General features: G+C 54.8%; 3 protein-coding genes across 4 annotated transcripts in view; 1 reads left to right on the top strand and 2 right to left on the bottom strand.

Moving 5' to 3' along the window:
- Positions 1–2222, top strand: part of DNAJC11 (DnaJ heat shock protein family (Hsp40) member C11) — a 60793-nt gene extending 58571 nt beyond the window's left edge. The window contains exons 15-16 of the mRNA XM_075550575.1: positions 446–575; positions 966–2222. Coding sequence (XP_075406690.1) covers positions 446–575; positions 966–991 — 156 coding nt within the window. The 3' untranslated portion in view covers positions 992–2222. The remainder of the gene's footprint in view (positions 1–445; positions 576–965) is intronic.
- On the bottom strand, positions 974–11727 carry THAP3 (THAP domain containing 3). Its single transcript, XM_075550579.1, has 4 exons — positions 11602–11727; positions 8000–8192; positions 2915–3013; positions 974–2781 (listed from the first exon to the last, which is right to left on the bottom strand). The coding sequence occupies exons 1-4, from the start codon at positions 11673–11675 to the stop codon at positions 2467–2469; spliced, it is 681 nt and encodes a 226-aa protein (XP_075406694.1). The 5' UTR covers positions 11676–11727; the 3' UTR covers positions 974–2466.
- A 1399-nt stretch (positions 11728–13126) lies between these two features.
- PHF13 (PHD finger protein 13) lies at positions 13127–21568 on the bottom strand. 2 transcript variants are annotated; one of them, XM_075550559.1, is made up of 5 exons: positions 21161–21337; positions 18794–18895; positions 16087–16621; positions 15412–15644; positions 13127–13381 (listed from the first exon to the last, which is right to left on the bottom strand). In XM_075550559.1, exons 1-4 carry the CDS (start codon positions 21197–21199, stop codon positions 15418–15420), a joined length of 903 nt encoding a protein of 300 aa, XP_075406674.1. In that variant the 5' UTR covers positions 21200–21337; the 3' UTR covers positions 13127–13381; positions 15412–15417. The 2 variants fall into 2 exon arrangements, with proteins under 2 accessions (XP_075406674.1, XP_075406681.1); XM_075550566.1 differs by having other exon boundaries at positions 13127–15644; positions 21161–21568.
- Positions 21569–25066: the final 3498 nt, after the last annotated feature.

Raw genomic sequence — 25066 nt, 5'->3', positions numbered from 1 at the left:
TGGGGCGCAGCAGCAAGCAAAGTGGGCATCTTGCCTTGCGGCATGTACCTTCTGATTTCCTTGCCTGGCTCCAGAATGTGCGGTCACTTGGAGCACAGGTGTAACTCACACTGCAGGCCCAGGCTGTGAAGATGAAGCCCAGGTTCCCTCGGCCAGAGGAGGCCAAGCCTGAGGAAGTGCCAGTGTTCGGTCCCAGGCGGACCCCAGGAGACGTCTTTAGCTTGGGGACAGGAGCCTGTGTGGAGGGAAGCCTAGAACAAAATGTACAGCTTTTAGAAATCCTCGTGCATGTTCCTTTCCGCTCTATAGCTAGCGTCTGTCCTGAGCCCCTCCCTAGGGGAAAGTCAGGCCCTCACATTTAGTAGCACCTCAAGGCAGACTCGGAGTGGTGTGGCTGTGGCATGGGCGGTCTCCTGGGTCTGTAGGGTCAATCTGTGTGTTCCAGGCTGGGCTGCCCGGGTTCTATGACCCCTGCGTGGGTGAGGAGAAGAATCTGAAAGTGCTCTACCAGTTCCGGGGGGTTCTGCACCAGGTGATGGCGCTGGACAACGAAGCCCTGAGGATACCAAAGCAGTGTGAGTGGCCACCGCAGCCAGCCCAAGAGGGGAGCAGCCACTGTTGGGTAGGGGCATCAGAGCCCAGCACAGGGGACAGCAGCCACCTGTGCCTCCACCTAAGGAACAAGGGGCCTTGGCATTGCCACCGATGCAGTCATTTCCTGATGCTCCGAGGAGAGCTTCTGTCCCTTTCGGGCGTGGATTCGTGAGCCCTGCCCCTGTAAACTGCAGCTTGGTGGCTTGGTGAGAAGGCCACGCCCCTCATGTTCTAAGTGTGTCCAGTGATTGGCCTGTGCAGCTGGTATCCTGGTTGCCACTTGTGGTCTCTGTCCTGCCAGGCCTGCAGTACAAAGAGGGGCTAGGAACTTTTGTTGCCTTGTGATACCTAGTCTCTCTTGTCTTTCACAGCTCACAGGATTGATGCAGATGGATAAACTCCCTGAGAAGCAAGATTTAAAAGAGGCTGCAAAAAAAATCTTGTCCTGGCAATCTACAAATTGGGAAGCAGGGAAAAGGCCAAACATCAGATGTTTTTATTTTATATTATTCCAATAGACAGTGGTACCGTATCAGTTCTGTGCAGAGACACACAACCCCCCCAGCTCTCACAGGTGCTGGCCGGGGACCCGAGGCAGCCCCGCCTGGACCAGAGCCATACAGCCCTGTCAGTTGTCCCACGGATCATGTTCCTGGAGGGAGGGACCCTCAGGCTCCTCTTTGTGCGCGCTGACTGCCGCCTGCCACCACCATCCCGTAGTCATCGGTCTGCTCTGAGGTGTGCACGGAGCATCCCACTCTCACAGAACTGCAAACCACTTCTTATGTCCAGACTGACCGTGGATAGTAGAGTGGAACAGAAGGAAGGACGCACCGGGGCAGAGGTTGTCAGGGTCAAGGGCGATTCGGCTTGCCCGCCAGTTTCCTGACCACCCTTTGGGTGGCAACATTGCAGAGCCAGTCTGGCATGCACTCTGGGGTCTGGCGCCTGCTTCCTCAATGAGAACATCTGGGTCTGGAATCTGGTCTTTCCCCTCCCTCCCAGCGTCTCAGCAACCATTCCAACTGGCCCTGGCCTGGGAGAGGGGTGTGGCTCCGGTCCCAGGGCCCACCCCTGTCCCCCTCTGTCCCTTCCAGGAGCCATCCCCCCACCACCACCCCGGACTTGGCTGCGTGACTCGCTGTGCACATCGAGACCTACAGCAGTGGGGAGAGGCTCTCAAGACCAGGGCCTGAGACTCGTGCCAAATCCTGAGCAGGAGGGCACGGGCTCCCGCCCACCTCGCCTGCGCCGCGGCCCCAGCAGAGGGCGCTGCTGCTCCGGGAGCGGCCTCCCTGCAGGCTCCGGCTCGGCCCTAGCGGAGCCCTCACCTCCGGGGGCAAACGGGCCACCTGTTAACTGGCGCAAACAAGCGCCCGCCGAGAGGGGGGCCCGGGGGGGCTCCGTCCCTGGCGCTGGCCCACCCCACCCTGCAATTCGTGATCGCAGTTGAGGTCGTAGGATCTCCATTTAAACACAGCTCTGACTTGAACCCGGAACGTGGATCGTGCAATAGACCGTGGGTCACGTGGGTCTCTGGTAACCGCCCTGTCCCTCGGCTGCGGGCGGCTCTTGTACAGAAGGCACCGTAATAAACCTTTGCAGAAAGCTGGGGATCCGACTCGGCCGTGTTACCGTCTGTTTCTCCGGGCGGAGCCCCACTCCCACCCTTGCAAGCCCCGGGCGGCCGCCGAGGCTGCGGTCCCAGCAAAGCGCCTTCTGGCAAGTCCGAGGCGGGCGCCTTTGCCCTCCCTGCTCGGAGACGCAGGCGGCGCCCCAGCGGCCAGAGCGGACGCTTTATGCGCACCAGGCCGGCACGGGAAGCCAGGCTCGGCGCCGGCCTCTCGGGGACCCCCACGCACTGCCGTGGGCTCAGTGCTCAGCCCTCTCCCGGGGGGCGCTGGCCAGCGCCTGCAGCCTGTGGCGCCCGCCCGGCCGCGAGCGCGGGGAGGCCGGCCGGGGCCCGGGGCGGGGCGCGCGCAGCGTCACGTGGGCGCGGCGGCCCCTCTGCGCGCGCAGGCGGCGGCCCAGCCTCCGCAGCTCCCGCCGCTGGGCCCGCAGGCGCCTGCGCAGCTGGTCGTTCTCCCGGAGCGTCCGGAAGAGCTTGTTCTTGAGCGCCGCCAGGTCCCGCAGGGCGTAGCTGTGGTCCGAGGGCTGCTGGGGCCCCGCGCGCTTCGCCGGCACGACCTGGGGACAGGCCGGACACGGGGAGGGCTCAGGCCCGGGCGCTCCCGTGTGGACACAGCGGGCACCCGTGGGTGGGAAGGCTAACCGAGGTGGCCACCTGCCCCGTGACCTCGGAGACGCGCGCGCCCCTTACCTCCTGGCCTGCGGCGTCTGCATCCGGGGGCAGCTGAAGCTCCTCCAGAGCGGCGTCCGTGCTTCTCCCGGGGCCATCGGGCCCCGCCGCGGGCAGGACCTGAGGAACGGGCCCAGTCAGCCGGCGGCCGCCACCACAGCCGTGACTCGCTGGCCCGAGGGGCTCGGTGAGCAGGGGCCGCCGCACCCCAGCCACGTCCCACCACACAGCCTGGACACGCCAGCGCCGGGGCCTGCCTCCCCGCCGTCGCCCACCCCGGGCCCCACAACCCGAGCCGAGGCCCTACCCGGGCCAACGGATCCAAACTAGACCCGCTCCCATGAGGCGCCCACGTCAGGGGCCGCTGTCCCCCTGAGCAGGTCCGCGCACGCAGGACCCTAATTCTTGTGTCACCCCAGGGTGTGGGATTGGGCAAATGCCTCGTTAGTGGAGTGACCCTCGGGTAGCAGACACTGCCTCTCCCTCAGATCAGACGCTACCGACAGAGTGGGCATCCCCAAGGCAGACACCCGGACACCTGCCTGCCAGTCTTAGCTACCATCCATTTTCAACCTCCATGATTCCATGTGATGGAGACAAAGGCCCCCACGGGAGTTTGCCAGGTCTTTCTCCCGCAGAGCTGCTAGGTGAATTCAAACGGCCACCTTTGGGTTAACAGCCAAGTGCTGCCCTATTGTGGCCTACGGCTCCTCCTTACTGAAAAACAAGGACTCTGAATGCCCTTCCCCCCCACGTTGTTAAACTGTGACCTCTAAGACATAACCTCAATCAGTCCATCAATCTTTTTTCCCACAAGTGTTGTCAGGTAGCTAAGGTGTGCTCGGGGTGCCAGTATTGAGCATCCGCTTTGTGCTGGACTGTGTTCTGGGTGCTGGAAATAAAGCGGGCAGCCAAAGGCCCTGCCCCCCTGGGGCCCACATCCTCAATGATGGTGAAGGGCAGGGGTGGGAATAAGGTGGTCAGGGGCAGCCCAAAGGGAGGGTGAGCAGGCCTGATGTGGAGGCAGCAGGCACTTGGACATCTGAGGGCAGGGTCAGCCCTGAGGTGTTCTTGGTGGATCTGCTGCTGGGGCAGCCCCCCTGTTCTTGAGGGCCGTCTGTCATTCTCGATTTCCCCTCTCCACCCTGGCTCCCAAGGTGATGGAGCTACCTGGTTTGGAGTGGCTGGGGAGTCGGTCCACAGGGGAAGCACACTGGCTGCTAGTGGGATGTTGGAGGCTGAAGTCCACCCAGAAGAACCTTGGAAGAAAGGCCTGGCAAAGAACTCTGGGAAACACGGCCATTGTCAAGCACGTTCTCTTGGGACACCCACAGGGCCTCTGTGAGTCGGAGTTGATCAGGGACCATGTGCCTGTCAGGCTTCGTCCTGGGGTCTGCTGTGCCTACAAGGCCCATGGAATTTTATACAGCCTACTCTTCTCGAGCCAGACCCGCACGCATGCACGTCGCACCCCTCGAGACAATCCCACCGGAGTCAAGTTTTGACTCACAGTGACCTAGAGTATAACTGCCCCGGTGGGTTTCCCAAACAAATTCCTAAGGAAAATGAAGTCTCGTCTTTCTCCCTTGGAGCAGCTAGTGGTTTCAAACTGCCAACCTCACCCTTAGCAGCCCAGGGCATAACCCACTACACCGTGCCACAAGGGCTCCTTTCTCAGGAATGAGGGAACCCCGGTCTCCAGGTACTCCTACCACCATCACCAGCCCCCAGGGCCACCCACCTGCTGCCCTGGCTTCTCCCTGCACCCAGGCTGCCAAGGCTGCCTCCCCGGAACACTTCATGGCCGCCCAACTAGCTTCCCACCCAGAGCCAGACTCACTGCTTACTCACACACCGGACTGGGATATGGGAAGTACAGAAAGTTCTTTTTAAAGCAGGCTTAAAAGAGACTTGACATGTTTCCATGAACTTTCGGCAACCTCCTCGTGCTTGTGTGCCTCCGCTAGCCACGCTCTAACTTCGTTTTAATGCAACCGTAATAGTGGCAGCGAAACACACAAGCAGATGAACATCTGCCACGTTAGCAGATGAACGGGATCATAAAATTTCTAGTAGATGCGCGGTACTAAGATTTTTACTATCTACCACATTTTCTGCCAAAAGAATATTCCACATCTACCACAAAGATCACGAGTCAGTGTCTTCTCTGGGCAGTTGTGAGATGCTGTTGATCTGCTACAACCGACAAGGGGCTTTCGGCAGCTTTGCTTTAAATGGCTCATAGTTCAATTTTGATGCATGTTTCAGCATACATGCTATGATTATAAAAGAACAAATGAAAAGATGTCATAAAAGCAAACTGAAAGATCAGGAAGCAAACATTACAACAAATTTCTGTATTTTATTTTTGATAGACCTTTCACCTCTAACATGTTCTTTAAAAAAAAAACTTTTCCAAAAACTATAATAATAAAATCAAAACTATAAACATTTCCTTCTAGTCTTTGCTCTTAGAAATTCTTCAGGGATTTTGTCACAATCAAGCTGCCAAACAGCATCCACTTCCATAGCTAAGGACAATGAATCTAATCTAGGTTGTCTGTTAAGAAAATTGGCTTGTTTGTTTTCTATGCTAGGAGCTTCCGACACCCTACCCGCAGGGGGGACGAGGCTGAGACTTTCAACTCACCATTTCTTGGGTCACTGGCTTAACTAGGATATTTCAGAGGGGTCCAGGAGCTGCTGTTTTATTGTAGTTTGGGGATAAACTGATGGCATGCATATCAGTTTTCCGTTCTATCATTTGCAGAGATTTTGTGCAGTGGTTCCTCTGTGTAACCCACTCCCCGCTTCCTCCCTGGGCTCCCAGTTCCCATTTGTTCTCTGCTGTCCTTCCCGCTTTCTGAACTCTATTTTTGGGTCAGAATGGCTGTTCTTTTGGGTTGGATGGCTGGTGGCATTGAATATAATCCCCCTGGTACTGTCATCCTCTTTAGAGGCCTATTGGGGGGAAGTGGATCCTTGGGGGTGGGTTTAGTTCTAGGCTTGAGGAATGTCTCAGGGCCATTCATAGTCTAGGGGTTTCACTAGTAAGTCTGGCCTTTTCTATTATTTTTAAGTTCTGCGTTTGTTCTCCCCCCTCTTTTCTGTCTAGAGCAGCGATTCTCAACCTGTGTATCGTGACCCCTTTGGGGGTCGAACAACCCATTCACAGGGGTCGCCCGATTCATAACAGTCACAAAATGACAGTGATGAAGCAGCAAGGAAAATAATGTTACGGTTGGGGGTCACCACAACATGAGGAACTGTCTGAAAGGGTCGCGGCATGAGGAAGGTTGAGAACCGCTGGTCTAGGACGTTCTAGTGTGATCCTTAGCAGAGTATCCGAGTAGTGGGCCCTGGGAGTCGGATACCATCTAGTTCTGGTCTCCAGGTAGCAGAAGCGTGTTTCCCATGGTTCCTCTGGACTAAGTGTTTCCTTGAACTGATTTTCTTCAGTCTTCTTTGCTCCTGACAAGAAGAAACCAATAGTTGCATCTCACCTGGCAAATCAAACCGTCCTTGAATCACTGTTGTACAATGAGTCTCTTTAGGGGCAGAAAATGAAATGTTCTGTTGTGTAGCTTATGGTCATTCAAGTGCGGCTTAGGAAGAAAGCACTTTCAACATTGAGAAATACAGACCACAGTTCACCCTCCATTACTACGTCAGTCAAAGTTGTCTTCTTAAAACTAAACGTGCTGCTCACGCAAGCCTGTAAGGGCTGGCCTTCTGCATGAAGTCTGCTTGAGATCATGGGATGGCTGCCCTCAGTTCCGGGGTGCCTCATGCCTTCTTCGGGAGGTACATCCACGCGGCTTCAGAAGGAGGCTATCTCAAAGAACTGCATACACTCATCCTTCTGCTCATGGGAGACTCAAGTAGGTCAATGGTGGGTGGCCTTCACCCCTCCTGGAGCACTTCTGTCCGAGACTTGTTTCTCATGTGTCTGCAACAGTGAACTTGGTCATCAGTGTCGGTTCTGTTGTTTTCGAAATCTCCAACAGCGTCTCTTACCTTCGGTAACTGCGCTGTGAGTGGCTAGGAGAGATCTATGCCCGTGTTTAAATTGACCCCTTGACTCTTCATGAAGCTGCTACAACATTGTCCTTCCCATGATCAGCCTGAACGCCAGCTCTAGTATTTGCATTTTGGGGGGGATGTGTTCAGCTTCTCTTTTGGTAGCTCCTGTAAGTGTCTGGTCTTCAGTGTTCTCCAAGACGTCTCCAATGAACTGGTTCCAGGATTGGGCTATTGTGCTGTAACACGCACTCCCCAACATGGCCTTTTCAAATGCCCATCCACTTATGATACCCATCCGTTGCCTGAATATGTTTCAGAACTGCCCATCAGGGAGTAGATGGTGGTGTTAGGGACCACTGAGCCTCTTTTAACTCATAACAACGCCACAGACAGTTGAACAAAACCCTGCCCTGGTCTTCTGCCATCCTCATAAAGACTGCTAAGCTTCAGCCAGCCTCCTTGCTACAGAGCCGACTGCATTGTGCAGTCTTGGGCCCCTTGGAGGCCCTGGAAAAAAATGCATCAAGGAATAAGCTCTCAGTGTATTCCCCAGTCAGCTTCTTCAGCCGTAGTCTGTGGTGATGTATAATTTACATATGTGTATCTATCGATCTATCTATGGAGCTACATAGAGACAGAAATTTAACATGATTTTTTTTTAAACTTTACACTGTGATTTATTTACTTGGTTGAGATTGATAAATGGGAGATAATGCCTATACATTCATGCTCTGCCCCGTGATTATGCCCGCTTAAATATTTTTTCCCCTTCATTTTATTGGGGACTCTTACAGCTGTTAGAACATTCCATACACCAACTGTATCAAGCCTATCTGTCCATATGTTGCCATGATCATTTTCTAAGCATTTACTTTCTATTTGAGCCCTTGGTAACATGATTCATTTTAAAAGCAGCATTATTGTAACACAGAGCTTGGCTAGTACGGCTCTCACTGTAGCTTTTGGCCTTTGCTTGCCCAGAGAATGCCACACCCCACACCACCTCACCCCACCTACCCCTGTGCCCTAATGCTGGCTGAATGCGCCCCGTGGGGCTCAGAGCAGCCCAGCACGGGGTCCTACCTGCGTGGGCTCCCGGAAGGCAAACACTGTGGGCACGGCGTTGTGCTTCAGGTTTTTTCGGTTCCCAAAGGCGCTGAAGCACTCGGGTCGAAAGTGCTCCGAGCAGATGACGGTGTGCTGCTTGGGCTTGAAGTTGCCCCGGCCGATGTTCAGCACCCATTCCTTCAACAGCTCTGGGCGGCTGAACGGGAACCTGGGGGCAGAGGGTAGAGGGGAGGAGTGTTGGCACCACTGAACGTGTTGTATTACAACTCACCGCCATCGAGTCAGTGCCGATTCATAGCGACCCTCTCGGGCTGGGTAGAACTGCCCCTGTGGTCAGCAGCCCACTGTGCCAGGGCTACTGGGTACAGTGCAGTGACCTCAATCCCAGAGGTTTGTGTCACCACCCTGAAGAGCATCCTATAAGAAAGCCTGTGGCCAGGGACTTGGAAGGGGCTGTGTTCCCAAAGCCAAGTTCACAGGTGGGCCTTCACCCACTCAAGAGCCAGCTGTGTCGGGTAGGCCCCGAGCTTGGTGCTTGGGATGTGAGAGAAAAACGAAGCCCTCCCAGAGGCGGTGCCAGATGGTGTGCTTAGGGCCAGGAAGCACCAGGTGGTTGGGAAGGCCCCTGTGAGGAGGAGACCAAGGGCCAAGCACCCAGAGCATGTCCGGCGTGAGCAGGAGCCACAAGGGGGAGCTCGAGGCTAGGACTAGGGGCCTGGGGAGGGCGGGGTGGTGGCAGATGGTGTGGGTCTCAAGGAGGGCGGCATCGTGGGCCTGAGACTCTGTTGCCTGCTAGGGGCGGGGGGGGGGGGGGGGGGGGGGGAGAGGGGGGTCCCAGACCAGGGGCCAGGGAGGCAGGTGGAAATCAGGTAGACTCCAAGGGACTGTGCTAGTAAGGCGGCGAGTTTGCTGTTGGGCTCTCCATAGCTGTGAAAGAGGCTCTGAGGAAGAACAGGGAGGAAGGAGTCCCGTGTATCCAGGGGAGCGGCTGTCGAGGGCCAGGCTGGAAGGGGTAGTGGCCTTGTTCCTGTGTGTTGCAGATTAAATTTGAAGTGCTTTTAATATGTTCAAATACTGAAGTTGAATGGGCAGACGAAGCCAACACGGGCCATCCCTGCACCAACAGCAATAAAGACACACAGCCTGGCTGCAAAGGGGCAGTGGGGGGTGGTGAGCATGGGCACGGATCATGCCAAGGTGAGGTGCTCCAACGCCAAGCATTAGAACGAATACCTGTGACAACGGACGTGGCAGAAGTGTGGCGACCTCGGAGCCAAGGGGAAAGTTCTCAAAGGTCAGTACTCAGTTGTGTCAAACACTGCAGAGGTCAGTGAAGGCGAGGCCTGCCCACTGGACTTGGCAGCAGAAGGCTCCTGGTGGCCAGGACAGAACCACAGACAGTGTGTGCAACTGGTAGGGGGCAAGAGGCTGGCTGGAATGGGCTCAAGAGAATAGGAGGGACTTCCGCTCCCAGGTGTGCGCACAAGTGGGTGGCCACCGCAGCTTTGTAAAGGCAGGAAGGCAGAGGCTACCAAATGCCTTTCCACTGTAGAACCTATCAACTAGCTCTGCTCTGCATTCCCTGGAACACGATCCAGCCACGAAAGGAGCGACCTAGTGCTGTGTGAAGGAGCCTGGTGGTGTAATGGTTATGCATTGGGCGAGAGCCCGCAAGGTGAGCAGTTTGAAACCACACCAGTTCCAGCCACTCCTTGGGAGAGAGACTGGGCTTTTTACCCCTGTAAAGAGCACAGTCTCAGAAACCCACAGAGGCAGTTTCTACCCTGTCCTATTGGGTCACTATGAGCATCGATGGAAGTGAACAAGAGAGACCGCTAGTGCCCCAAGGCTGACTCACAAACTAAGGTGATCAAGATGAGACAGGCAGGACTCACAGAGTGCCTGCAGTTAGCTAAAGTAAAAAAAGGGGCAACAAATCCAATCGGCTAGAGGCAGCCCAAGGGTTACTTGGGAGGAGAAGGAGGGTTAGGAACTCCAGGGGGCACAGCTCAGGGGTTTTCCTAGGGACATCACACAAGTGGGTTCACCCTGTTAACAATAGGCTGTTCACTTATGATGTGTGAACTTTTTTCTTTCTTTTTTTTGAGATGCAAAAGCGGCTAAAGGAGTTAGCTAGCTCAAGCTAGGGCTTCCTCCCTCTGCTGCCTGGCATAGTGGGGATGCAGCATCCAAAGGGAATCGGCCATGTGTGAACTTTTCTGAATGAATGATATATAACAAAAAAATTATTCTATAAAGAGGGTAATGGCAGAAGAGGAAGTAGAGGCAGCTTTTTGGCGCCGTGCTCCAAAGGGGCAGAGAAATAGTGTATAGCTGGACCCCTGCAGAAATTGTGCAAACCCTCATGCACACCAGGGGACAAGCTCCCCAGACAGGGCCACACTCATTCAGGCCAGGACCATGCTCCTGGGTGGTGGAGTTCGAGAACAGACCCCCAAGCTCCCCCATGCTTCTTGACCCCCACAGAGTCCCTTCCTTCCACCTCCCTTGCCCACAGGGACCCAGCCAGCCAGCCAGTTCTCATTCCTCCATCCCACCCAGCCTCAATGAATGGAGAGGGCGGAGCCAAAGCAGACTTAACAAACCATCCTTAATTCCTTCGTTCAGCAAATGCATGTTGAGCACCTGCATGTCCCAGGCCATGGCTGTAAATGGGAGGGACATCTCTGGGGAGAGGGACCAGAGAGGAGAGAGAGCAACCTGACATGCAAGAAACCAGGGCTTGGAGCCATTGTTTCCAACTCAGTCCTGGCCAACTGCATGAACCCGAATGGACCCAAGTGTAAAGGGTGGGTATACAGGCTGGGGAAACCTATTAAGTCCCTCCTTAGGGAACACAAGGGCAGCACGGGCAGTGCACACCAGCAGCGGCTCCCCTTTGCTAGTCAGAAACAAAATGGTGCCCGCACAAAGATGGTAGCCCATGGATGGGCTTTGAGTGTGTCTGGCTCTCCATTGTCCTTCCAGTAACCCAACTTCCTGCATCCACCTCCTAAAAGGGCTCAGGTGTCTCTTCCGTCCAGGACTTCCACCCATCATCTTCAGTACGCCCACAAGGTAAAATTCAGGTTTGGTCCTGCCTGCGTCATCCCTGACTGAACGGGTTCAAAACCAACTGAGTCCTGCAATAGACAGAGGATCAATCACTTTAGAGGGCACTGTGCACTCAGAGGGCGACAATTACAGAGTCTCTGGATGTGCACTGCCTGGGGGGAGGGGGAGGGGTGCTAGGATTTGAGCCTCATTGCCCAGGGCCCAACACAAGTCCTTCCCCTTCGAGGAAACCCCCTGGGCTGGCCGGAGTTTCCAGGTAGCTGTGTGGCTGCAGGCAGGTAACTAAACCTCTCTGCGTCCTTTCCCTCGTCTCACCACTGGCGGAGGCGAGGCTCCTCCTGAGCCTAATGCCATGTCACCGGCCTGAAACCGGGCCACCCTGACCCCTCCGCTCAGGGTACAACTAAGAAGTGACCCTCCCGGCTGGCCCGCATTGGGCCGGACCTTTCTTCCACCCAGCGCTCTGGGTATTGGGCGGCCCAGACGGAGCAGCGGTGCCCCGGGCCCCGACCTCGGGCGCCTCCCAATACCCCGCCTCTCACCGGTGGAAGGTGAGCTGCTTCCTGCGGTTGCTGTAGCGGTTGCAGCACTGCCGGGCTGCGCAAGACTTCGGCATCTCGGAATGACAGACCCCCGTTGCCCCTAACAAAGATGGCGGCGCCAGGGCGTGCGGGGCGCGGCCGGCTGGAGGGACGGAAGCAGCGTGAGGGGCGGGGCCAGTGCGCGGGGTGGGCGGGGCCAACCCCGCCGGAGGGGCGCCAAGGGGTGGGCCCGCGCCCCAGGGCGAGCAAACACAGCCTGCGGGGACCCGGCCAGCGCGGCTGGCATCTGGAGCCAGCTGAAAGGGAGGCGTGTGGGCGGGGCCTGGAGGAGAGCCTGATCCCGGGGCGGGGCCAGCGCGGCCTGCGGGGCGGGGCCTGTCCGAAGAGGCCGCCCAGCTAGCCTTTGGTCCTGAGGCGGCGGCGACCCTGGCAACCGAGCCCAGCCACCTGGACTCTAGGTCCTCAATTCAAAGGGTGCTACAGCGCAACTACTAGAGGCCTGAAATGAGTGGCCCGGAGCAAGTTTAACCCCAGTTCCCCAAAGTCCGGCTTGCCCCGCACCTCCTGTAACCTTGGGAACCCCAAGGCTCACACCCTTTCTACCTGCAAACCAGGAAAAAGCGCACTGCCCAGGGTAATATACCTCCTCTCCTCTCACTCTCCTTAAAAGTGAGGAAGCGAAGATTTCACCTCACTTAATGAGGAGGAATCAGTCTCTAGAGGGCATCAGAGCTTTGTAGACAGGGTGAAAACAGAAAGACCCCCAGCAACAGTGGGCTCAAAGGCAGCAAGGATTGAGATTGAGGATGGCAGAACAAACTTGTACACAGACTCGCTGAGTCAGAACAGACTCATCAGCACTTGTCATTGAAGGAAGTAATGGTTGGTGACAAGTTGGTCCCAGCCAGGGATGATGAACACCAAATTCCATCCAGTAAATTAGACTCATAGCCACCCTTATGAGCGAAACTGCTCCAATAGGGCTTATCAAATCTATAAAATACCAGAGCAGCCAGCCGCATCTAGCCCTCTCCCCTCCCTCGAAGTTGCTGGTAGATTTGAACTGCCCACCTTACACTTCAGCGTTTAACACACCATGCCACCAGGACGCACAGCTCAGCATGAAGCAGGCTTAATTGGTCACAGCTGAGTAAAGGTGGGAAGACAGGGAGCCCAAAGCAAAGGGGCAAAATGAAGTTCCAAGGGACATGGCAGCCTCCGTTTTGCAAATCCTCAGAGTAGTGTCTCCAAAGCAGGCTTCTCACCCTGGAGCTTGTAATACTCCTCATTGCTACTCAGACTGTGGTCTTGTTTCTTGAGAAAGTATTGCAGTACATGCGGGGGCTTCAAAAGCTCATGGAAAACTTGATGGTATTGTAATTCCATTTTGCACTATCCTGACATGGGCTTCCCCTTTGTCCGCATGCAGACATGGTGTGGGGGTCGGATACGTGTTACATGTGTTGGGGGCAGATGCGATACTCCTTCAGCGCGTAACACAAACACTTGAAGCCAGACATGAACCTCAAAGTAGCAATATCTTTATTTACAAAATATACAGTTTCACAGAAACAGCTTCGCTTTATACACATAAACATTTCTTAATTACACAGAACCATGTAAGTGATGGGAAGTGTCTCATCTGGCCAAAGCCAATGGGAGGGGACTTTTATTTGGGGCTACAATTCCTCCCTTCACCTCATTTGCCACCAACCAGGAGACCCTCGATGGGTTGTCCCCATTTTGCATAAAGAAGCTGATTGCAGCTGCCCAGCTCAATCTAACAAAAAAAAAAAAAAAATTTTTTTAAATCAAGGTGTCTGACTCCTGAGACACCTCCCGCAAGGGACAGATCTGTTAAAAGAAAAAGGAAATGGTGGAAACAAAAACATAACGTAGAGATGAGCACCCAAAGTCTTCCAGAGGCCCCTCCAGGAACTGAACCTTGTGCATTGGCACTTACCGACCACCATGGATGACACTTCCATCCTAAAACCACACGAATTCTTAAATGCACTTTAAAACTGTGGCATTAAAACAAAACATTTGTTTGAACTTTGGTTGCTCTTGTGGTGAAGGCCATGGATGGGCCATGTCACCAGGCAGATCTTTGGCAAATTCCTCTCCATCATCACTTAGCTGTCTGGGGTGAACGAAGCTTCTCTCGAAACCAACTTTAACAGTTTCCTTCACAACAGAACTTTCCCCCGTGGGGGTGGTCAGATGACAGGACAAGGGTCAAAAGAACTAGGAGAAAAGCTGGGCTCTCACAAGTCCACATTAGGTTTCAACCACTTGGGCACTTGAGAGTATGGAGGAGTCTCCTGGTAGACCTGCCTGGGGGATGGGAAGCACCCTGCAGGGAGCCTGCAGGCCTGCCCAGCTGCAGATAAACACAGCTAAAAGGAACCTTCTTCCTCTCTGTGCCTTTACAATAAACAACACTTTGAAAACACACCCATCAATTTACAAAAAACAGTTTGCAAACAAGTACTTGAACTGAGATGGCACAGAAAGCTGAAGGCCTCTAGCTCAAGCCCACAAGCACCAGGGTTGGGTGCACTGCTCTCCTGTGGGGCTCCAGGAGCCAGCTCCCTGGTTTCCCACAACTGCCCACACAGGGGTCTCCCCAGGCCAGGATCCTGGTTCAACCGAAATAACTTTGCTGTTCAATGGAAGATTCCTGAGGGAGGGAGGGCCAACGGCATCCCAACTTTTGCTCACCAAAGCAAGCCAAAACAAAACAAAAAGACCCTGGTCAAAAAAAAAAAACACAAAAAACCAAGACCCCAGTCCTAACCTTGCCCCATAAAACCAGCAGGCCCAGCCTGTATGAAGGGCATGGGATTCCCCCCTCCCCCAGAAGGGAGGTCTCCTCTAACCTTCTCTAGAGGAGCACACAGCTCCCAGTGATTGCCTTGCCTTTATGCCATTGGAATGAGGAGAGGGGACGAGATGAGGGAGAACTTAACTGTTCCCCACGCTCGAAAACAACTTGTTCAGGTCCCTGCCAGCACCCCAGATACGGGACTGGAGAGGAAGGGCACCCAGCAGGAACTCGGCCAACACTTTTGGCTGTATCGTGCAAAAAGCCAGTTTTTATACATCGTGCAAAACAGGAAACTGCGTCAAGAACACAGATCACCTCAAACCCCCCTACCAACCCTCCCCTTTCCACAGAGAAGTGGCCACGTACTGTGCCCCCTAACAAACAGGAGGAAACCTGGGAATCACTGGCTAACTCACCACCCACCCCAAGGGTCCTCAGGCAGAGGCCGAGAGCCAGCAGTGGCTGAGGCAGGTAGCTAGGGCAAGCCACCAGGAAGAGGGCCTTGAATGTTGCTGTACAGATATTTATGGTAAAAGACTCACAATCAAGAAAAACTTACACATATGGCTGTTCACGTTACCAGGCTGGGGAAGCAGAACACCTCTGCCCCGACCAGAGCAGGAGCAGGGAGAACAGCGAGCACTTGTTCCAATCGGCGGGAATTTGTTATCAATGCTATCAAACGTTCACAATGCCACATACCCTCATGTTCCAGTGACCCAAACTCCCCTGAGCCTGGGTGTGCAGTCCACCTCTACTGCAGAGACCACCACCACTCTAGCAGCAGCTTTGGCCAACCAAGACTTTATTTGTTCCCTGGCTATATGTACAGTTTAGACTTTGAACCACCTGTCCTTTGCTGAGGCACCTGGATGGCAAAGGACTGCCCGCGCCAGAGTAGTGTTCTGTGCTCAACTAAAAAAAAGGGCTAGAGCCCCCCACGGTCCCTTCCAGTTTCTAGCCCAGTTTTCCCCACGCACCAGCAGTCAGTCCAGAAACAGCTTCCGGGAACCCATCCGGGAACGGTTGGAACGACGGATGTCAAACTTGGAGTCCCGGCACTTTTGGCAGACAAACACTTCAGGAACATTGGACTTGCGGATTTTTGCACAGGACAAGTGGATCCAGGTGTGGCACTCGTTACACTCAATCATGGGGCGGCCCGCAAAGGGCTTCATGCAGAAGCAGGTGACGAGGTCCCAGGAATCGTCATCTGAAAAGCCAAGAACTCATCAATGGAAGAACAGCCCTACCCAGCTCCTCTCCAGCAAGAAAGCCACACCCACCCGGAGACCTATTACTCCACAAACAAGAGCTGGTTGGACTTGCCCTCGAGCAGTGACTATCTCTCCGAAAACCCTATCAGTAAATGGATGACCGGGAACAGCTGGGGGGTGGGGAGGGTGCAGTCACCAGATGCCGATTTATGAAGCATGCTCTCCTTACTTCCTGCAGTTTGTCCTGGCATCTCAGCTATCTCCAGCTGTGACTAGCCCCTGCCTAAGCATCCTGGTACTCCCCGCTCTTTCTACCCTTCTCCCCAGTGATGATGGGACCCACTCTGCCATGGCACTGCCAACGGCAGGATCCCCACCATTCCTAGGACGTGTCCCTTTCTACCCACCCACCCAGGAAGCCACCCAAGGACCACCTACCCGAATCCACCATGATGTCCTCGTCGTTGCCGGTGCTGTCCTCATCCCGGAACACCACCTGTTTTCCCTGCCGGATGATAGTCCGTTTGCCTTCCGTCTTTATTTCTTTGACCTGATCGGGTGACACTGTGGCACAGGAGCCACTTGAGGGCGTGTCAGAGTCCCAGCCTGAGCTGGGCTCGCTGCTGGCCTGGGGGATGCCCTGCAGAGCAGGGCTCGTGGGGGTCGGCCCATAGGGGTCGGTGGTTTCCAGCTTCAGCAAGCTTCCCACGTACTCCTCCTTGACAGGCACGTCACTCTCCCTCCGCTTCCTCTTCTTCTTCTTCTTCAGCTTGTCCGTTTTTTTTCTATCCAGGAGGAAGTTGCTAGGCTTGGCTCGTTGTAAGAGGGTGGGCTGCAGGTGACTGAAGCAGCGGTCCGAAACAGGCAGGGGCACTGGAGACGTGCTATCAGGGAATGTGGCATCCCAGCCATCACTGTCAATGGTGCCGGCTGTGCTATTGGCAGGGCTGGGGCTGCTCCGCAAAGGCAGCTCCTGCAAGGGCAGAGAAGGGCCAGGGATGCCGGTTATTCTGACGCCTAGCTTAGCCTTCAGGCCACCAGGTTAGGCAAGGGCCCCCAGAGGTGAGCCCTCCTAACCTGAGCTTTTTAGATCAGCTGGCTTCAGCTGACTACTTGAGGATCAGAGTCAGGTAGTAGTTCAATGAGCCTTTCAGGAAAATAGGAGACCCCACCCCCACCCCCATCCTGCCAAGACCAGGAGAAATGGGGGGAGGGTGACAGACTTTGCCTTTCATCAACGAGCCTTCAGCCCCATAGCCAGAAAGGTAATAAATGCTTAATAAAAACCTGCAGAACCCATCACTGAATACACCTCTCTCCCTTTCCTTCTAGTTATTTACCCTAAGGGAAGCGTTTTAATTAAGTGCATGATACTTTCAAAAAACACTGGTGTCATCCAAAAATATTGTGAAATCAAGGTAGCTAAATCACTGTCCCAGGAGCTAGCCTAGCCTTGGGAGTTTTCTGCTGGCCATTCACGCAGGTTTTTTGGAAATAGTGGCAACATTCTGCTTGGTCTAAAGCAGTGATTCTCAACCTTCCTAATGTCACAACCCTTTAATATAGTTCCTCGTGGTTGTGGTGACCCCAATCAAAAAATTATTTGCGTTGCTACTTCATAACTGTAACTTTGCTACTGTTATGAACTAGGCAACCCCTGTGAAAGGCCGTTCAACAACCCCCAAGGGGTCACGACCCACAGGTTGAGAACCACTGGTTTACGGCAGCACTGCTGAGATCTCATCTCCTGAGACGCTTCTTCCCTTCTAAGCTTGGTACACAGTGAAGGAGCCCCAGAAGTTGAATGACATGGCAGTCTGGTCCACTATCCTGGTCACTTGGTAAAGAGAAAGTCCCTTCAGTTAAATAATGAGCTAGTTTCAAATAGAGTTTGGACCCTGAAGGGCATTTTTCATGCTGTTTGTCCTGAAACCTGGAGGCTGAACCAGAACCCGGTCTGTGTGGATCCGGAACTACTGTCGGGTTGAACACACGCTCTGCTCTGCTCCCAGCTACCTCATCTTTCAAATGGAGGTACAGAAGCCCCTGCCCCCACAAAACAAAAGCAACCCATTTCCATCGATTCCTTTCCAACTCTTGACAACCCTATCCAGGGCACCCTCACCCCCTACCCCCAGGTTTCCAAGGCTGTCCATCTTTATGGAAACTGACTGTCTTGCCCATCTTTCTCCCCTGGAGCACCTGGTAGGTTCTAGCTGCCAACCCTTCAATGAGCAGATCAGTGCTTACACACTCTGCCACCACACACACAAAATCACAACAAAAATCAAAGCGCTGTCACTCATTTGATTCCGACTCTTAGCAACCTTATAGGTCAGGGTAGCCTTGCCCAGAGGGTCCCCAAGGCTATAATCTTTAAGGAAATGCGCTGTCTCCTACAGAGCAACCAGTGGGTTTGAACTGCCACCCTTTAAGTGAACAGGCAAATGCTTAACCATTGTGCCACCAGGGTCAAGCCATTAAAGCACCTCCTAGAACATTACAATAAAGGTGGCTGACCACAGTAAGCACTCAATCGCTACCAGCCATTAAGAGCCGGAGCTCCCGCGTGGCACAGACGAGGAAATCACTCAAAATGCTAACTGAAAAGGCCTGGTCCTCAGCTTCTGCAAAGTCCTAGCCTCAGAAGACCTTTGGATTCCAGAGTTACCCCCACACACATGGTGGGGGGGGGGGGTACATGAGTTAGAATTAAGTGGTGACAACTGGTGCTGATGGAAAGTAAGCACTGACAGAGAGATCAGATGTAAATACATCATTTGAAGAAGCTCTAAAACACATTAAATGTTTATTAAATCATCTTTAAACAAGCCTACATTTTCTAGGATCGTTTTAGGAACCACTCCCCTGGCTGAACTGTTTCTAACAGATTTCTGCCCAGATGTCTGATAATCTGCTCCTGTGAAGATGACAGCCTGGCAAACACACTGGGAACTCCGACTCTGTTCACATGGGGTCATGATTACCATTAGGAGAGCTTCAACTCTGACAGCGCCCCCAAAACAAGGGGGCTACACCAAGACTTAACCTCAAGGCCATCAGGTGTGAGGCCACTCCAGCAGGTTTTATAAGGTCTCTAGTTGGACTGGCTAAAGGAAACGATCTAGAAAGTTCTGAAAATTACCTCTTTTGGATAAGGAATGTAGCCAGCATACGCTAGGACAAACGTACAGAACTTGTTGAAATCCTCCACGGTCCTGCGCCTCTTGTAGCTGGGGGAGTACTCCTAATACGAGAGGAGAAAACGGTGTTTGAAAGCGCACACACAGCCACGCAGGGTTTGAAGGTTTGAGTGGAAACCATTGTCAACCACTCTAACATGCAAGACCAGATTTATAAATATTCTAGAAACAAGATAAGGTAAGTTCAGGTCAAGAAGCAGCATTGTTTCCAAGAGGCTGAGAGGAGTATTAGGATTTTATGCCAAGAATCCTGGGAAGCCGGTTAGGAGATAAAAGCATGTACAAAAAGCGTATTTCTCAGCACTCCTGTGGCATTTTTTGTTGTCTATCAGTCCCTGAAGTCCTAGCTAGAGCTTTTAATAACTATGGGTGGTAGTTATTACTATTATTTGCTACAGATTTTCCATTTTGAAATGACATTCCTGCTGCAGCTGGTAACTGAAGAATTTTAAGTAATTTTAAAAAGTCAACTGCTTTACAGTCTCCTTCAGGGTTTATTTACCCATGCCTGGGGGCTGCCCACGACCCCCTCACCCTCCTCCTGCTAAACTGTTCTTCGGAGGAGCAAGGACTGTCCCCCTCCACTGCTCCAACTGCGACTTGGCTTGGCATTCAAGTCTTTCCCAACTCAAAGAAGCGGCCAGAAGTTTTCTACTTGTAAATTTGAGCTAGATGACTACACGTTTGGGCTTAATGTGTCTCCTATGCCCCTGAGATCTAAAAAGGCCCCTAAAACGGTTCTCTTTCTGCGGAGAACAGAGCAACACAGGGGGAAATGCCCTGTTTGCTACCGAGCGAAACCACTGCTCTTTAAATTCTGTTTTCGACGAGTCTATTTAGTACTGCGCTTTGGTTTTAGCCCCTGCCCCTCATCCTCAGGTGTCCAGCGAACACTTCCAGAACCTGGGGACCGGTTGCCCTACTGGAATGGGAAGTCATGAAGTGGGGGACCCGCCGCCGAGACGCGTGTTGGAATGGGCCGGGCGGCTCAGGCAGTGCCCACAGGTTTCTCCCCAGGCTGCGTTTACTCCAATTTCCTCCCACTTGCCGGCTGCTCCCGACTCCGAGCGAAAAGCGCCCGGGATACCACGGGCCAGAGGCTGACTGACTGCCTTGGCCTCCGGCGCTTCCTGCAGCCGGGCTCCTGCCCCCATCCCCTGGGGACACTGAGGCCCGTCCCACTCGGCCGGTTCATAGGATTAAGCTCGATCCCAAAACTCAAGGGAAGTTTCTTCTTTTTGGTTTTGTTACGGCGGGGATCGCGCAAAAGTGGGTCAGGAACCCAGACGTGGCGCGGGTGGAGGTACAGCCCCTGGCCCGCGCGGACGACGCGGGGACACCGGTGCGGGAGCCTCCGGGACGCCGTGCCGCCCCCACCCCGCCGCCGTCAGAAAAGCAGATGGCGGAGCGGCCCCTTCCCCGCCGCCCGCTCGCGGAAGCCGCTCCCCCGCCGATCGGGCCCGGAAAGTGCGGGGCCCACCACGGGGAAGGGGCGGGCGCGGGCGGCCGGCGGGATTGCGGGGTCCCGGGCGGGGCCACGCGCCGCCCCCGGGTGCGGGCGGGCGGTGAGCCAGGACGCCGCCTCCCCTCCCCCAGCGCCGAGACCGGCACCCGGCCGAGCTAGCTTCGGGGGTCAGGGGCCCCGAGCGGGGGTGGCCGAGACCCAGGGCCGATCCCCGGAAGGGGGGGAGAGCCGGGGCGGAGCGAGCAGCGCCTGCGGCGGGCGGGGGGCGGTGCGCGCGGAGGTGGGGGGGTTAGGTGGAGAGGTGGGGGTGGGGCCGCGCGAACCAGAGGCGGAGGACCTCCAAGGGCTGCGCCCCTCAAGCGCTGAGGGGGCGGGGGCGATCCGGCTCCGCACTGTGCCAGGGGGCGGGGCGCGGGCCCGCGGGATTTGGGGCGGCGCGGGGGCCGCGCCGAGCCGATTCCCCGCCGCGAGGGGCCGCGAGCCCCTCCGGGCGGGGGGGAGGGGCTCCTCCCGGAGGCCGGACCCTTGGCGTGCTAGCGGGCCGAGTCGCGGGGCTGGGGCGCAAACAGGTCCCCGGCGCCGGGAAGCCGAAGGCGGCGGCCCGGGAGAGTAGGCGCGGCGGCCCGGGAGAGGGATGCAGGCGTCCGGGGAGGGCCGCTGAAGCGAGGCCAGCGGAGGACGGGCGCGGACCCGGGCGGGGGGCGGGGGCTGGGCTGGTGGGGGGGCGACGGTGGCGGAAAGCTGGGGGAGGGGAAGCTGAGCACGACCCGCCGGGTTCTGGCACCTGGGGACGCAAGCTGGGGACGGGGGCTCCAGGGGCGATCGAGGGGCAGCCCTCACTCACCTCCGGATGGAAGGCGGCGGCGCAGGAGTCGGAGTCCATGTTCAAAGAAGGGGGCGGCGGCGGCAGCGGGAGTGAAGGAGCTGGGGTGCGGACGCGGGGCCGCTCGGGGCCGGGGGGGTCCGGCGGACGCGGAGCCGCTAAGGGCCGGGGGGCTCCGGCGGCCGCGCCGGGCGAGGGCGGACCCGAGGAGGTTCGCCCGGCTAGAGCTGATGAGGGGCTCGGCGTGTCGCGTTCCGGGCTCTGCTCCAGAGGTGGCGGCTTCACGGCCGAGAAGTGTCGGCCGTGCAGCGTCCACGGCGAGTGAGGTGGGAGAGTGGTTGCGGGGGGCGGCGGCGGCAGCGAGCGGGAACCCGACCGGCTCCCCGACCTGACGCCCAGTTCGGCTCGTGTCTCCGGAGGGCGGGAGAGCCGTGGAGACTGTCGGGAAATGTAGTCTGTGGGGGACTGAAGACCAGCGGTGAGGGGGCGTGGCGCGGGGGCGGGCGCGGAGCATTGTGGGAAATGTAGTTTCTGGCCCCGCTGCAGCGGCGCACAAAGGGCCGCCTCGAGGACTCCAACCCCCATAGAGCTGCGCGGAGGCTGCCCGGTGTGCGGAGGCGGTGTCTCCGGGACTGGAGGCAGCCCGAGCGGGGGAGGTGCGGAAGCTCGGCTTGGCTCCACTAGCGGGGGAGGGGCGGCGCTAGCTGCGAAGCCACCGAGCGGGCGGCGGGAGTCGCGGAGTGGGTGGGGGCGGGGGCGGTGGCAGCTGAGGGCATCATCCGACGCCTCCTTTTCCTCTCTGTGGCTTGAGGTTCGCGCCCCTTTGTGGGCTGCGGGGTCCCTCGGAGTTGAGGTGCGGGCGCTGACATCGGGGCCGCCCCGAGGCCTCCCCTCGCCAAGGGCGGCGCGGCCTGTCGGCCCAACCCCGGGCCGGGCTGAGGAAACTTGTTTTCGCGGCGGTCAGTTTCGTCGGCTTCTGCCGGCCCCGGAGGCCGCAGGGACGGGGGACGGAGGCCACGCAGGTTTGCGCGGACTTGGAGGCGCTTCTCGTGTCGACTGGAGCGTCCAGTTCGGGGTGTCGGATTAATGCTTCCGTACGAACTCTGCTAGTGCGAGCGCTGTTTTCGAAGACGCTTGCTTTAAACCCACTTTTTTCCCCCTTCTTGAAGCCACAGGGCTGCCCTGTTGGCTCATTTTTACTCCGTCGTTTTTAAAAATACACTTTTCATAGGATTAAGGCAGTCAAGAATGAGCTAAAAACAGCTCGGTTGCGATGTTTGGTATTCACCTTTCCTTTTACTTTGCTGATTGATATTTTAATTGAGGGTTTTGCCGTATTTACATGCAGGATCGCAGAGTATTTTGCAACTCAATACATGGAAGTTTAATTGACTCAAAAGCACAAAGTTGAACGTTAACACGAACCGTGACATTCTCTAATGTTCTGTATGACCACTTGAGCGGGGCGGGAATTGTATACAAAATGCAGATAGCTGAATAACTTGCCTGGTCATTTTGAAGACACCAAGTGGACTCTGCCTCCTAACAGTCCCCCTCCCCCGTAGGGTTTCCAGGACTCCTTTTAAAGAAGACCAACATAACCTTATGAAATAAAGTCAGAAAACTCACTCTGGGTCATGAGAAATCAGGACGGCAATTAGAGCTCATAAAAGACAGATAGGTGAGGGTTGGTGTTAAGGTGGTCAATGTATTGTGAATGGAAACTGGTTGAGGGACTAGGTTTATCTTAGCAAGTACTCAAAGCCATAAACTTTTTTAGCTTACTGCTTGGCTCAATAGATGATTGTTCACTGTGAAGGTGTCATTATTACTTGTGTTTCAGGAGTATTAGCCGTTGGATGGCTCCTCGGAGGTAATGACAACAAAGACATTACCAATGCTCTGCCGTGACCTCTCCAGCAGTTTCCTACAGAGTTGTCATATTCAGGTGCTGTAGCCACAGACCTGGACTGTCATTCCAACCACCGTGCCCACAGTGAAGGGACCGGTGCCCCCCAGGGCCACACTCACCAGGAGCAACTTGTTCTGCCTAGTAAGAAATAGTTAAGAAGGATCTTCACCTAGGGGAAGTTTAAAGGAATATAATTATGAGAGGTGAAATATTCATTAACTGGTCATTATTCCCCTAAGGTATTATTCTATTTGTTTATTGTGGTTGATGAAACATGTAACAAATCTGTGCATAGTTCAGCATAGTGATGTTTACCATGTTTCCAAATTTCCCCATCACTGTGGGGTTCCCTAAGCACTAAGTTCCCCTTTTCCCCTCCTCTTCACCACTAACCACTAGCTAATTTTAGCCTTTACCCACTTTACTGTCCTAGGTAATTCACATAGTGGAACCTTTTACAGCTGACTTTTCACTCAGCAAGGTTCATCGTATATCGGAGCGTGTAGCAGGACTTCATTCTCTATATGGCTGGGTCATAGTCTACTCTAGTTCGACCACATTTTATTATCCATTCCTCTGTTCATGGACATTCTAGTGTTTCCACTGGTGGGCTGTGGGTATAATGCTGCAATCACCCAGGATGTACAAGTATCTCTGTGCCTCCTTTCACTTCATTGGGGCATGACCGAGGTATGGAACTACTGAACCCTAAGATAATGGGGTCAAACACCAATTAGGAGACTGGCCTCAGACCCGCCACTGCTTCCTTGTGTCAGAACTCCCTGTGAGTGGAAACCCACTTGGCTGGCACCTAACAGCAACATGATAATGAATGCCGTGCTTCACTTCCTAAGGAGCCCCCAAGTGGCGGAGCACAGTGGCTGTACCTCCAGGGTTCTGGAAATATCTCGCACTTCCTCACTAACACCTGTTGTTTTCCATTTGTATCAGAGCCTATGCTGAAAATATTCACAAAATAAACATGAAACCCTTTTCCCCCTCTAGATGAAGAAGCTGATTCCCAAATTTCAAATGAAATCAGACACTCAGAATAAGGATAATACACTTCATAACAAAACTAAACCCAGAATCCAAAGGTCAAGACAGGACAGCAAATCCCAACTTGAACTGTATCAGGTTTGGGGATGTAAGTGGGCACAATTGCTCGGAGTAGGTTTTCAGTAGCTGGTCCTTGAATAAACTCAGCACGTAGCAATTCTTCATACATAGATGGAAAACTACTGCGTTGCTTGTCACTCCACTGAAATAAAAACTTCCTAGAGACTGATCTCCACCACCCTCAGAAATGTGCCCTGAAAGGGCTCTAACACTCATATTGGACCCAAAATCAACGACACATGGCCATACGAAGGAGCTCTAGCGGTGTAGTGGTCAGGTACTGCTGGCCAGGAGGTCAGCGTGTGAAACCCAACGAGGCTGCCACTCCAAAGGCAAAAGGGGCGACAATCTCTCAAAACTATGGAAAAGGGCAATCCCACAATAAAAAAAATCCAATTAAAAAGTGGGCAAAGGACCAGGTATAAGGCATCATGCAAAAAAAAAGAAACGATATAAGTGTGTGTGTATGTATGTGTATATGTATATATATACCATATTAAATGAAGGGGGAAGTGCAGAGTGGAGACCCAAGGCCCAAGGGTCGGCCAATGGAGATCCCCTCATAGAGGGGTTTAGGAGAGGAGATGGGTTAATTAGGGTGCGAGGTAGTACCGATGAAGAACACAGCTTTCCCCCAGATCCTGGATGCTTCCTCCCCCCAACTACCATGATCCGAATTCTACCTTGCAGGCCTGGATAGGACAGAGGCTGTACACTGGTACATATGAGGGCTAGAGGCACAGGGAATCCAGGGTGGATGATACCTTCAGGACCAAGGGTGTGAGGGACGATGCTGGGAGAGTGGAGGGTGAGTGGGTTGGAAAGGGGGAACTGATTACAAGGATCCACATGTGACCTCTTCCCTGGGAGAGGGACAGCAGAGAAGGGGGGGAAGG

The sequence above is a fragment of the Tenrec ecaudatus genome, chromosome 1, assembly GCF_050624435.1.
Source record: "Tenrec ecaudatus isolate mTenEca1 chromosome 1, mTenEca1.hap1, whole genome shotgun sequence".
Taxonomy (NCBI): domain Eukaryota; kingdom Metazoa; phylum Chordata; class Mammalia; order Afrosoricida; family Tenrecidae; genus Tenrec; species Tenrec ecaudatus.
Note: the sequence above shows the minus strand (reverse complement) of the source record. Positions and strands in the feature narration are given on the sequence as shown.